The 14,070-nt window shown below is 37.9% G+C and overlaps 1 protein-coding gene across 3 annotated transcripts; it reads right to left on the bottom strand.

The window, feature by feature from the left end:
• Nucleotides 1-7,897: 7,897 nt before the first annotated feature.
• LOC110851316 (probable serine/threonine-protein kinase DDB_G0282963) lies at nt 7,898-13,885 on the bottom strand. 3 transcript variants are annotated; one of them, XM_035852955.1, is made up of 11 exons: nt 13,752-13,885; nt 11,979-12,068; nt 11,574-11,900; nt 11,377-11,498; nt 11,047-11,295; nt 10,453-10,962; nt 10,309-10,359; nt 10,070-10,228; nt 9,726-10,000; nt 9,444-9,646; nt 7,898-9,356 (listed from the first exon to the last, which is right to left on the bottom strand). In XM_035852955.1, the coding sequence occupies exons 3-11, from the start codon at nt 11,828-11,830 to the stop codon at nt 9,275-9,277; spliced, it is 1,908 nt and encodes a 635-aa protein (XP_035708848.1). In that variant the 5' UTR covers nt 11,831-11,900; nt 11,979-12,068; nt 13,752-13,885; the 3' UTR covers nt 7,898-9,274. The 3 variants fall into 3 exon arrangements, with proteins under 3 accessions (XP_035708848.1, XP_035708849.1, XP_021954744.1); XM_035852956.1 differs by lacking the exon at nt 13,752-13,885 and having other exon boundaries at nt 11,983-12,282; XM_022099052.2 differs by lacking the exon at nt 13,752-13,885 and having other exon boundaries at nt 11,979-12,282.
• Between the last annotated feature and the right edge of the window lie 185 nt (nt 13,886-14,070).

Below are 14,070 nucleotides of genomic sequence, written 5' to 3' on the forward strand. Positions count from 1 at the left end.
CAAAAACATGAAGTTTTAGGGTTGGGAAAAACATGTAGGTAATTGAAAAGGATATTATGTACTTAAGTGGCTGTGTTGAACAAGTAGCAATTAGATTGCATATTCATCATGGATTTCACACTCGTGTTTCTAACATGGTTCGATTTTACGACATTACGATCACGATTTATGTGTTACATTCCCATTCCCACTAAACTCACTGACCGAATCGATCGTGACGAGCTCGACCACTATTTGATGATGCATGGTCAGGACACCTTACCGATTTATTAGATATTTACAGGAATATGCCAAGAACCTGAGAAAGAAGAAGTGTGTAGACAACTTTTCAATGAAATGTGGGCATATACGGACATGATGCTCTTTTAGCTTTCTCATATCCGTGTCTGTGGTGACAAACGCCGTCGATTACGACCTGTAATAAAGTTGCGTGTTTCGTTTTTCGGACAGGCTGAAAATAAAATCAGCCAACTAATACACGGAGTCAAATTAAAGGTGGGTGAGCGTCTGGATGTACGCGGATATTTTATTGCCGTGTTGACCGAACCATGTTTCAACTTTCATTTAAAGCTGACATCACCGCAGTTAATTCATAGGTAAAGGTCAAATTGACCCATATTGAGAAAATGATACCCATCGTTAGGACTGGGTACATTTAAATCGTGACCCTCGCCTAGAATGCAGTAATCGCAATAATCTACTAATAAGTTGGGTCGTTCATTTATTATTGAGATTCATACATAATTATGTCCTATTTCTATCATTATGCAATAAAGTGTCGTACTTGCTCTAACGTTATTTTTTTTATCGTCCTTTGCCACGCTCATCCTCAGTCGCTCCACGGTCGCAAGGCTAACGATATAGTAAAATATCCACCTACTTCCCAAGAACTATGTGAGTCAAGGGAGCTAACGAAAAGCCATATAAATATATTACGGTTATTCCTCCCACTCGGAACTACAGAGTGCCCAAAGGCCAAAGCTGAGCTCTGAACAGACAAGGAAAATGATAAATGATGCTTTTCAAACATGGGTATTTTGCAAATTATTCAAATTTTACAACCCTTATATTCATATGCCCATCTCACGACTATAGGCTAGAATATGGCTTAATACGTGTATTGTATCAAGTAATGTGTTTCATGAGAGTTTGTCGGGACACGTTTATTTAACATTGATTATGTCCAGGTACATGTGGCACATTTCCTCCAAGTAAGCACATCATATTACATAAATATGTACATATTATGTGAAATAAAGGAATATAATTTATTTTTTAGTACCTTATTTGACTGATTTTATTCATACATTTCTTAAACGCTTCTCAATTATGCTTTATTCCGGATAATGGTAAAATCTTTCTTTGTGTTGCGAAAAACCCCACTAATGCATATGAATACGAAACGAAAGTGTCAAATGGCTCTTTTGATGAACTTTTATTTTATCTGCAAGTAACAAACCATGAATGAAATGTTATGATAAAGTAAAGTTTGATATTTACATGTGTCAATATTTGAATATTCAACTTTGGAAGATTCATAACCACAAATTAGCACAACAGCATGATACTCGCAAATGTACTCCCACATGAACAGGGAGACTAAAAGATAGGTACATATTCACTGGTTTCATATATGTGTGCTCAGGTTGAGTGGATTAAACATTTATAATGATAATGTCGTTATCATAACATTTTACAATTGCAAATCCATTCCAGACTGAAGTATAAGTTGCATGTAGACTGTTTACATAATTTCTATCAGAGTACAATTTATGTGAAAGCATACGACCCGTTAAGTGTCTATACGCGCTACTAATATTTCCTAAAAGTGAACACTAACAAACTTTATCCACACACATTTCAGTTCTAGGAAACGCGATCATCAAACACCACAAAACTAGAATGTTTCCAGATTTCATGATTGATAAAGTTTGTAATGCTGGTTATAAGAAATTGCAAAGGATAAAATCACAGGAATAAGTACGTCAGCCTTTGTAGCTAAGAAAAATAGTGTGAAGTCAGCAGAACTGGCTGAAAGAGAAAGCACAATTTTCTTGAAATTCACTTCAAGATGTTTTTGGTTTTCAACTCCAAGAAAACTTTTCCCAGGAGGTCCGGAAGAACGAATCAAAGCTGAAAATGAAGATGATTAATTGAATTATTCCATTCATATTGTGTTAACTTTGTTATGAAAAACCAGCGCTTGACATCTCAGAAAAAACACAGGAGGAGGAAAAAAATGTGCACTTTGGCAAATTGATACTCTGCTAATTTCATTTAAAGACGATATATTGGAAACAATAATCCAACCCGAATAACCGGACCAACTCTATAAAAACGGCTTCTTCCGCCTACACATCCACCCACACATTTGTACGACCTCCTGATATTCCAACTTTCACTTGGACCAATTTGGGATGAGCCACTCAATGCCAAAGTTCCAGTCTTTTCCTGTTCCTAAAGAAGGAAAACTGCTATCGCATACATCAGAGTTTCATCCAGATTTCTTCATACGCTCGACTTTTTTGCGCTGCACACGAATGACTCGGTGGCTGTAGCAATTTCATTTAGAAAATAAACCGAAATGACGAATCAGCCTGGTTGGGAAAGGGCAAGGAGTATAATGCGAAGGGATTTGAGGTTGTTATCTTTCCCACAAGAAGACAGAGAACGAAACCAATAAAGGATCAATGGAACGACCTGATCCGTTGCCCCTGTTCCACAAAACAGTGGCATTTAATAGCTGGTTGTGCAATATGTGGGAACAGAACACATCACAAAAAGATTATTTCTCGGACACTCTTTCATCCTGGGTAAAAGGATTTAGGATGAGATGCTGAAGGGTGTTAGGGTTCGAGTAATTGAACCTCTCGGGTCTCATGCATCCTGAGTCCCACGCAATACAAGGTTGAAATCAGAATTAGTAAAAATCCCATTGTGCTTGGCAGCTTTCGAGTATCGATAATATTCTTGCAAAGTACATTTTGCAATTTGTCGTATTCTTATGTCTAGTGAGTTGAAACTTGAAATAGGAACGCGTACAAGTATATGTACGCTATAAGTGTAAGAATATTCTTAAACTTTCATGTAGAAGTGTGTACGCATTTAGTTGGGAAAATTCCTGTGTAGCTGTAAGCTTCTGGATTCTCAGATTTCGGGGCTGCTGGGGCTGCTATTTTCCAGAAGAGAAAGTTCATAATGAATGAAACAATTTAATGACGGGATAAAAGAGAGAGAAAAAAGAAATAACTTTGATTCATAAGAAAATCTCTCGGGTATATTTAAGCTCATTTATGAGCTTCTCATCCGGTTCTTTTCCTCTACACACACACCTTCTTAACTTCATGTACTTATTTCTTCTCCATAATGCTCTTCCATCTGCATCCTCATGGTGCCTAGTTATCCATTCAATTTTCATCATTCCTGAAGCTTCTGCCGCCGCCGGTCCATTGACGACGACGACACATTCCTTCTAACTCCATGCAAGCGAATTGACTGTCAAGCACTTGCAAGTGAGGCAGACAAACAGCATGCAGCAGCTTGGGAAAGATGTAAAGGAGGGGAAATTGCGTCAAAAATTGAGACATTTTGAAAACAAGAAATGAAACGACGTCGTCAAAGAATAATGAAAATCCCGGTGGATTACTCATTCAACACGTTCAAATACTTTCTGTCTGGTAAATCTTTTCTGTAACTAATCAAACACGATTGTTCCGTCGTGATTAGAATTCCACAATGTTTAGCAAGGAGTATACACCAGGCTCACGTTTACTTGTTGGGTTTACCCCAGTTCTTCTCGTCATACTGCAAAGAAATCATCTCATTATGGAATCCTAATTCATAGACACAACTGAAAGGGAGTCTTTTCTCGTACGATTGCGTGGACACACATTTTTATGTAGAAAATAAACCAACTTCAAGCCTTATCATTTTTCTGGGTGGGTTTGCCTGATCAATGGATGAATGGTGTTTAAATAAGCGACGACGATAGTTGAACGTCTGCTCGCAGGAGCTTCAGAGAATTTTTGCATGCATATAAATAATGAGTGAAAACTTTAAAATAGTAACACTTATTGCTGAAGAGTTACCGAAATATCTAAGTATTTAAGCGCTTCAAATATGTCATCCTCCGAATTTTCTCCACTATTTGTAAGGACATGATTTTTCAAATGGACATATTTATATGTAGTATCATGACTAATCCAGATATCTAGTACATTCACTCGTATTCATATTTATGTATGTGTACGATGGAACAGTGCTAAGCCATTTGTTTTTCTGGGAACAACAGCGTCTCAAGAACAAAAGCATGTTCCATAGTAATCCATAGCACATTACAAACGTTTGGTCACTGCTCGCATAAAACATCATGGTGGATTGCAATTCGAAAATTTAAAAGGAAATGCTTTTAGCTCTTTATATGACCTCCATGACAGGTGCTTCGCAGAGAGTTTTCTTACTACAACCAACACCATCATATTTTCAACAATACAGATACACGAGCGTTGAAACACTTTCAGTTTGCAGAGCATTTCGCAAGACAATGCATCACTTATGTATATATTTAAGTGAAACCAAGCTCAAACTCTACCCACAGTTCGACGTATAAAGTTCCATATAAACTCAGCAAATATACAGTAGATACATATATATGTCTTATGCAAGAATGTATTTCTCCATCTCCACACAACAATTTCCTTAAAACTTAATCCCGTTTGTTAACTCAATCCATCAGCACAAAACTTTCCATCTTCTGAATGAGGGGACTTTAATTCAGCGTGGGCTGAACTTTTCCTAAGCGAAAGGTCACACCCCCTCATAGAAAATTAACCCGGACCACTTTGACTTTTAGCTCGACAGCGTTGGTCACTTAAAGTTAAGCCTTTTCGACAACTATTAAGGAAGTAAATCAAGAGTTTCCAGGCGTGGTAGCTAAACAGGCCCAAAAATATGCAGCACAACAAGTAGGAATGAGGAATGTCCAATGCATATACATACATTGTACTTAACTACATATACTTGAGACTAAAATGTATTGACTTTTACCCCAAGTTGGGTGGACGTGTGGAGATTGAGGAGTGTGTTAAATTCAATTGTGTTTCTAATTAAACTCGAACCCAGAGTCAGAAGACGAGTGGGTCGTGAAGTTCAGCCAGATAATTTATTAAACATATAAACTCGTGTTGTTCACAAGTGTAGGAAGTTCTCTAGGTTTGCTGCCCATGAGAGTCCTTGAAGCGGCGAATGGTTATGTTTCCCACGCGAAGAACCCCCCAATAAAATTTAATCAATGGAATTCGAAACTTTAGCACATCAACATTAAAGCCTAAAAGTAGACACCCGCACCGCCTCCTCCTCATCCTGCACCCGTTGGAGGCCATACTTTCTTATATTCCATTATCGACTGTCTGTCACGGGAAGAAAATAAATTATTTCATGGCTGTTGCCCTCTCTTCCCATTTGTCCTTGCTTGTCCACAACGCGTAAGTAAACCACCGACTGGACTGAACCCGACGGGCAGACTAAATTTATCGTCCTCTTAGATACTCTTCCTCCCGGTGGTAGATTATATGGCATCAAGTTGTTGAGAATAATTCAATGTAACCTGCTTGGATGGCATGACACTTGATGATGAGTAACTAACAGAACACATTTTAATAATTTAGCCATCATGCATTTTAGCCGTGGTCCCAGATCCGTTTTCTGTATCAGACACCCGCATAATCATTTCCGTTTAGTGGCAGATTAGAAAAACCTGCTACGTAAATTGACTCCTTATTCGCATAAGGTCACTCTAATCTGAGTCAATTGGGAGAAAGTTGAGTGCACATGAAGAAGACAAAGTGTAATAAATCACGAATACGGAGAAGCATAAGCAGTTTTCTCTCTTCATTTCGGAGGGAGGCAAAGTCTTGGAGCGATTGTGACTGGAAATGAGGGAGAAGATTACACTTCTTGAAAGTCTAATTAAATTCAGAGTGCTGCGGCTGCTAAGACGGATAATAGTTTGCTCACTTCAAGTCTTCCAAGATTGTAAAACGAGGTGAGCAAACAAGTGGTCAAGTCAACTGAGCATGTAAAGATTTACTAACTAAACTTGCCCTCCTGAGTCAGAGGACACAATAAGTCCTCGTCTTGGCCGTTCATCATACGACGTATGCAACCGGGGAGAAAGCTGTGATCGTGGTGAAGGAGGAATGGAAGAGGGAATTGGAGTTGATTTTACACTCAAACAACCCAAAACTTTCACCAGACTACTACTTTCACCAGCCAGAGCGAGGCCGAGACAGCTCAGAGGAGAGAGTGAGCCCCAAATTATCTTCATTTCCATTCCAGCCATATACATACGTATAATGAGTCGGTTCTTCGTTTCGTAGCATCACCAATTAAATTGTGGGATGGCTAATTGCAAAATAAACAAGAGCTTATATGTTGGTGGGGTGAGTATGTATGTGCATATGGTGCATCATCATCTTGTCATATTCATATTTCTCTGTATACACCCACTGAATTTTCGTAGTGCAGAATGCCCCAATTGGAGTTGGTTTCGAACAAATACATACGTATGATATTCTCTAGCTAGACATATGTGATTATTGTTCACCCATGATTTAATTAAGTTAGTAAATTTTTAGTGCGAAAAACAAATAAATCAAGGGATGTAGTATTTGTTGCACTAAAAAGTCCATCCAGACACCGACACTAAATAAGGTTAGGTTTCAGGGACGGATAGTTTGTGCGTAGTCTTGTTCTGCAAATGTAATCATACTCCCCGTATCAGGGTATGAATACATATACATCTGCGAAGTACGTATCATGGAATTAGATATATAACGAAACGTATGAAAGCTGACAGATTGTAACTAATCCAAACTCAACAAGTTTTCAGAATATGTACACACTGCTCATTTCCTCAAACATGTACAACGGTTCTTCTCAACTTGTTGGTAACTCAACACGCTACGAATGACGAAGACAACAAGTAAGCACATACATATTCATCGCGTTGACGGAGACAGGGTTTTGGGGAGAGAGAGAGTCGTGAAAGCTAAAGCCCGCTTAACACTAATTTCTCAATTCTTCTTTTACCTGGCGACAAATCGCGTATGGAAAGTGGGAGGCAGGATGAGACGAAACGAAAGGAGGGCTTAACTAATTGCAGAGATCTGTTCCGACTTGATCCATTGCTGTGGTCATATTCATCTTATTCACGTGGAGAAGCTAATACGAGAGCAATTGTAGCATTATCATAACGGTTTATATCGTCTATGGTAAAATATATGTATATGCAAATAAGTCCGTACACCCACCTGCATCATAAAATTTGTCGGTTTCAGTTTTTTGGGTGAAAATGGTGCATGAAAAATGTTCCAAAATCAGTTGACAAGATACCGAGGCACGCTCATATGAATTTACAAAATTCTATACCTTAAATTCTCGGGTTAGTGTTTTTTTATTGAAACATTTCTACCCACATTTATCGATGAGATGAATAATGTGGCCGTTGACGAAGACGAAGGATTTGATTTATGCGGCACCTTAAATGCTTTACTTTTAGATAAGTGAGGATAATTCGTGTGATTATTAATTGCTCTGGCCAGATGGAGATTTCATGACTCCGTGATCATGAATCCGTTTCATCCTCATATCATACTTTCTCCCTTCCCACTTTCCCTTGCCTTCACCGGCTCTAGCTGCATGCTGGTTCTGTTCCAAAGCAACAACGTGCAAATATCGTCCCGAAAACCTTACTCCCAAATTCCTTAATTCAGATTCAGCCATATATTTTGCTAGATCCTTCCGGATACAAACCACGACTCTTGTAAAACATGATAAGAAGATTGTTTCGGTTGTGTGGTTGTTAATGCGATGAAAAATCACAAACGACTTGTACAAATGAGATATTGATAAATATGTTTATTCATAACCCACCTAACATGGAAGACGTTAACGTTCATATAACAAATCCAATTACTGCTAGGAAATAAATATGACAATACTGAACGTAAACTTAATTAATATCAAACAGTTTTCGGTACCAATATTCAGATGATAACCTAAATTCCTATAATAATTACTCCCACTGCCTCATTCAATTACCGTGAAACGTTGACTACAGAAGATGTACGTTCGCTACAAACCAATATTAAGTATGTTCTCATGCATTTAGTAAAGGAGTCATTAATTCCAAGGACGCAATCGGTTACAGGTTATCACACTGAGTCAGTCGTTTATAAATAGTTGTGTACAATTATTTGATTGATAGTAAGAAAATAACGTAGATTATTCTACCAAGTTTGTATTTAGGGAAAGTTATAAATATAATATTTCGATAATTTTGAGTCGGAAACGCTGACAAAATTTGGGCATTAATAAAAACTTGTAAAGTGTAAACAACAGTTATTCATAAACAGTTCCTGCTATCGTCAATTGTCCGTTTGGTTTTCTTCATTAAGTTTAATTGGAAAACTGTATGAATGATTCTGAGAATGGGTAATACTACGAAATCCTAGATATGAAAGCATCTCATTGAGGCACATTGATATTGCTACGATTGTAGAAATTGCATTGATCCTTATTGCTAGTCAAATTAAACTATCTTAAATTTAAATATAATTTTGACATTGACTTGCAAACTGCATTGATATTAATTAATTCAATTGTAGCACCCGCATATGTTTTAAGCCTAGAAACATTTGTCGCATATGAATTGTTGTTGTAAAGCTTAGTTAGTTAGCAAAAAGTGTCAACCCACACAAATCCACTGACTAAATTGATTTGTGAAATAGATATTTTAGATAATTAAAACAGAATGGAAACCCTCCTAAATTGGCCTTATGTTTAGGATGTGGTACATTGGTAACAAAAATTATACAAGGTGGGTACTAGTATAGTACATTCAGAATATTGTGTGTTCTTCATTTTCAACTAATTAGGAAGCAACAAAATAATTAACTCGACGAATCAGCATAAATTACTTATTTGTATCAACATTTTTAAAGTTTAAGCAGAAAAACAATCCAGCAATATATTTGTTTTAATAAGTGTGAAACCATACAACAATAGCAATTTTGATATCAGTCTTTTCAATTTGAGTTGGCAAGATGAAATTTGATTTCATACTTGAGTTAAATTTACAATCATATGACATGCGTGCACAGGAAGAGGACTTGGTCTTAATGAAAACATCATGAGGAACTAGTTTCAACCGGATAGATTATTTAAGATTGCTGAGAGAGACTACATATACATGTTGACCAATGTTCCACCATCATCAATAACAACCGTCCCTCCACTCTGGCTGTTTGTTGTTGGACATTGCTTGACGATGCGGAGCAGTGCTTGGACGGCTCAGTCTACCTTACACAAATTATTAAATTAGAACATGTATTAATTACATAAAATGGCGAACAATGTATTATGTAATTTTAAATTACACTGACCTTCCTCGTCCAGCCCCTGGGGCTGGAATTCTCGATGTTGGGCGAGTCTGAGAAAATCCGGGGGTAGGTAAAAAGGACTGTGGCCGAATGACAGGTTTGACGATTGTCGGGCACCGTGGCTGGGGCGCAGAAAACATTCGTTGTCCTGGTCTTATACCTGCATTCATACCCCCAGGAGCCGTTGGTCTGGTTCGAGGTTGGTTCTGCACAAAATATATACTAAAGTAATTGAAGATTAGGAAATAAAAATACGAAGAATGAAACGCTATATTTTGAAAGTACCAATGGTAATAAATTATTCGTTTCTACACTAGAACTGCTACTTCGATCCGGCGACTGATTTCTGGTGTTTCGGTTATAACCGAAACCGTTGGTTGGTAGCATACTTAACCGACTGTTACTTCCGGCATGTACAAGTCTCGTATCACTGGTGTGGTATGCCTTAGATTTTAATAGATTAATTGGCGGAGCAAGTGATAATGTCCGTCCGGACGCTGCAGATGCGGAGAGACGACGACTGGCTAGGTCAGGCATACTACGTCGAAAAGTTTCAGCTCCTGGAAATAGCAATAATTTCTTCAAGCATTATACACCATTAGATACTTTAAGCCTAGTTTAATTAATACCTTGGATGTTGTCATACGATTGAGCTTCTAAAGGACTCGATAAACCCGAAGCTGAGGATCCAGGAGAATCAGGATTCGATTGACCTACTGAATATGTATCTGTTGATGACGTCCTTGAAGGACGGAGACTTGCATCAAAGTTGTTAAAAGACATTAGCACTAGAATGGCATAGAATTTCATTAAGAAACATATGACAAAAGCAAAACAAAAGATTCTTTAACCTGAAATTAAATATTACCACGAGTCTCTTTTCTTGTTAGCGTTCGAGATGGAGACGCATCCTTAAGGGCTGCAAAATATTTTAATTCTTTCACATTTGAAACCGCATTCAAGACGAAAGATATAATATGTTTAAGTCATGATTAATTACGTAGATTCTTACATTGTTCTTGGAGCCTGGCCATTACATGCAACTCTTCCATGCTCAAATTACTGACACTGTCGTTTGGATTATTCGTATTGGATGGATCATTGGATGGAGTAGGGGCACAGACAAACGTGGCATTCAGGTCATGCACATTCGAATTTGGCGATTTAGAAATAATGTATGAATCATTCCGCGTCATTTGGCGGTTCCGTGGAGATATAGTCGACGGTTTTATGGTAATCGTGGTATTCAATAACGCAGTCTCGTCACCCTCATTCAAAGAATCTGACTTTGTATATGTAGAGTTTGCGATGTCGTCATCGTTGTTCACCGAATATGTCTCATTAAGGTTGTTGTTTTTGTTAGGATATGCTTCCGCTTGTCTATGTAAAGACATCAAAGGGGTATTGTGCTTTAACGTGAGCGTATTAAAACCCCCTGTGGCTTGAAGATGTCCATCCAAGGACATGCGGGTCTTTCTTGGTCGCGTATAAGTGCGACTGTCTACATATCGCGGAGGAGTTCCTGTGGTAGTAATATGCAACAATTATAGAAATGTATTTATATACCCTCCGACTTCACACACTGTAGTTAATGCAGTAGGCTTACCAATGAAATTGTTCGAATGATTTAAATTATCCTCCAAGTCAAACATATCCACAAGTTCTAATTTAGGAGTATTAGTGATTGGCGATGATGCTAGCACAGGCTCCGGATTGGAACAATCCGATGAATTACTGTTCCTTCGATGTATATGACTCGGAGGAGAAACGTTGTACAACTTTTTAGGAGTCGGAGATGAAACACTCTTGGGGATAACATGTCTAGGGCTTTGAAGCATTTGTTTCGTCGTTTGTTCTAAAAAACAAAAACCTTTAATGCGGTCCTACTACTTAAAATATTAGCACAGTAATTGTTACTAGTATATTGTGCGCTCACCAAAAATGTATCCCTTAACTAGATTTACAAGTGAATTTTGAACGTTAATCATGGCCACATCCATATAGGATCGATCAGCTTCCAACTCTGCGATGCTAACATTATTATTGGTCTTCACTAACCTGTATAGTTTGAATGAAAAATTTTAGATACTATACATTTTCGAGATTATTGCTTATAGCACAGAAATTACATACCACTGTGAAATATCTTCGTCTTCTTCTAAAGCCGACACGTCGATAAGGTCATTATCCTCAAGGCACACGAATGTTTCATCGTTGATAAGACTTTGAGCGGTTTCTTCTGTCAGTCCCTCCGGTTCTGGTAAAGTATTGGACACTGCCGGTTGCTTTTCCTGCTCTTTCCTTACAAAACTATCCCGAGCGGCTTGCAGCTTGTCAATGACACGCTGAATTTCAGCCGAAGACTGGAAATTGGAGATTGACACGTCCATTGTCAGCAACGCGTCTCAAATTCTAGATTGAGTCCACCATAGACCACTGAATCCACCCGATGTTGACAATCTGAAAAGACAACAATAAAAAATGATGGTTTAATTGTCAATTCAGTTATTTTGTCAATATACAACCCTTTAAACTTACCTACTCAGCAATGTGTTGTCCTCAGTTATGCTCAAACATCGGAATTTGCTCACCCGATGACAACAACTGGTAAGAAGAGAGCCAGTCAACCTAGAACGGAAATACTGTGACTTATTTCTCAATATTAGTCAGCAACTATGATACGACGTTGAGCTCAATGTTTTATTTTCCTTTTGCAAACACACTGATGAATACCACAATAATTTTTTAGAGGAGTTTTTCTACTTTCCTTTCCTCTAGAAATGCCACTACCACTACTAATTTGACTACTTATGGTAGTAAGCTGCGGTTTTAGAGTGTGTTTTCGCTGAGGACAGCTGATCCACGTTACTGTCAAGAGAGCGCTCTCACACCCACGCCAGATGGGGTCCCCTGCCAAATGCGGAGTCATCCAACTAAAAAACCTAAAAACCAGGAAATGCAGGCTGGCTGGAACATTGGTTTCTCTTTCTCTGCCAGATTTTCTCTCGACATTTAATAAGTTTAAATGAGACTTATTAAAAAGATAACTAGACACCATTAGCTGCGGAATTTTATATACTCATGTAGTTTTCATAGCATAGCACAATATCCACTTTCTTCAGAGACATTCGAATGTCTGTCTCTGATCACAAAATGCATGAACTGTGATTCTAAAATAATTCCATTCCATGAATCTGTCGACTATGATACGCCATTTTAGTAAATTAGGCATAGAATGGATAAATATGCTTAAGTTTAACAACCCAGTGAACGCAATGTAAGGAAAGTATAATTGTAGGAGAGAATGCATTTCGTAGGATATATTACTCACTTCGTATGTATATATTTTAAGCTGATCAATCAAATCAAGCGTAATAATGAGCTTTGCTACATACATCTTCCGACTTACTAATCTTTACTCTTGGCCCGTCAAAATATGCGGTTTCATATTTCATACCTCGGACGGAGTTTGGAACGGATTGAAGCAAAGGTTAAAGGTTTAAACAGTATGAAACATGATGCCAGACGTCAGCCAACTAATAACCAACCACTACTGTTTCGTCGTGATAAGCCGTTTCGACGGTAATAAATATAGACAAAGTATAGGAAATGAGAGAAAGGAAGGCGGTTTGGACGAGTGAAAGCCGGTCTTTCCCTGCTCACCCGATTACGAAAGGGAATAACGATGACAGCCTACGACGACAAAAAAATCTCTTTTTTTCTCTCTTCTATTCCAAATATTAGCTGGTTCTTAACGACTTGTGTTCCTTGTAATTATGTGATGCCCAGATGCACTCCAAATTGTCTTTGATAAGCGATTTCGAGAGTAAAAAGAGTAGATAAAACTTACAAATGAGCTTGTTGACAAGCGAATTATGAGTAGCAAAAGTAGTATTATTAAGTAGATTGCCCTGCCCATTTTATAAGTGATAGTCTCGTCGGAATCGCAATTTATTGTCATTGGTCTTGTCTGGGACTGAATAAAAGTAGAACTTTATGTCAAAACAACAAAACTAGTATCAAGATTCAAGACATCATAAAAAAACTGACAACAAGAACCAGTCATAACTGGATCCTCCCACACATGGTGTTCTTGTTGGAATTAGCAATAATAATGAATTGACAGCTAAATATTGACACTCCGTCTTGGAAGTAAGTCGTGTATGCACATTTAAAGCCAATCCAAACCCTTTCAAATTCTAATATCAACCATAATTTGTAATACATACTTGAGGACAGCATCGACACCAAAACGAGTCAACGTTCCCAAAAATTGGCAAAACTTACCAATTTAAAGCAAATTCTGTTTACCTTTCGTCTTCAGAAGTTCCCCGTAAAGTTTCCTATATGTAATTTGCAATAATTTTAGTAGATTAATATTTAGTACTGGTAATTTAGTGGGAGAATAAAATCAAAAACTAATTGGTTCCTTGGTTTGAATGTCCGGCCGGAGGAGCTGCGGAGGATTAAATTTGGTCGACCGACTGCAAGCCTCCAGATGTGCAATGAATGCAAAATTTGAGATTTTGACAAATCCATGGCAACTCTTTCCAAATTAACTCTTGAAGCTGGCATAATCCACACTCAATGAAATGTCCATATGAATTGACGATAATGACGATAATGACTC

The sequence above is a fragment of the Folsomia candida genome, unplaced genomic scaffold (assembly GCF_002217175.1).
Source record: "Folsomia candida strain VU population unplaced genomic scaffold, ASM221717v1 Fcan01_Sc006, whole genome shotgun sequence".
Lineage (NCBI taxonomy): Eukaryota > Metazoa > Arthropoda > Collembola > Entomobryomorpha > Isotomidae > Folsomia > Folsomia candida.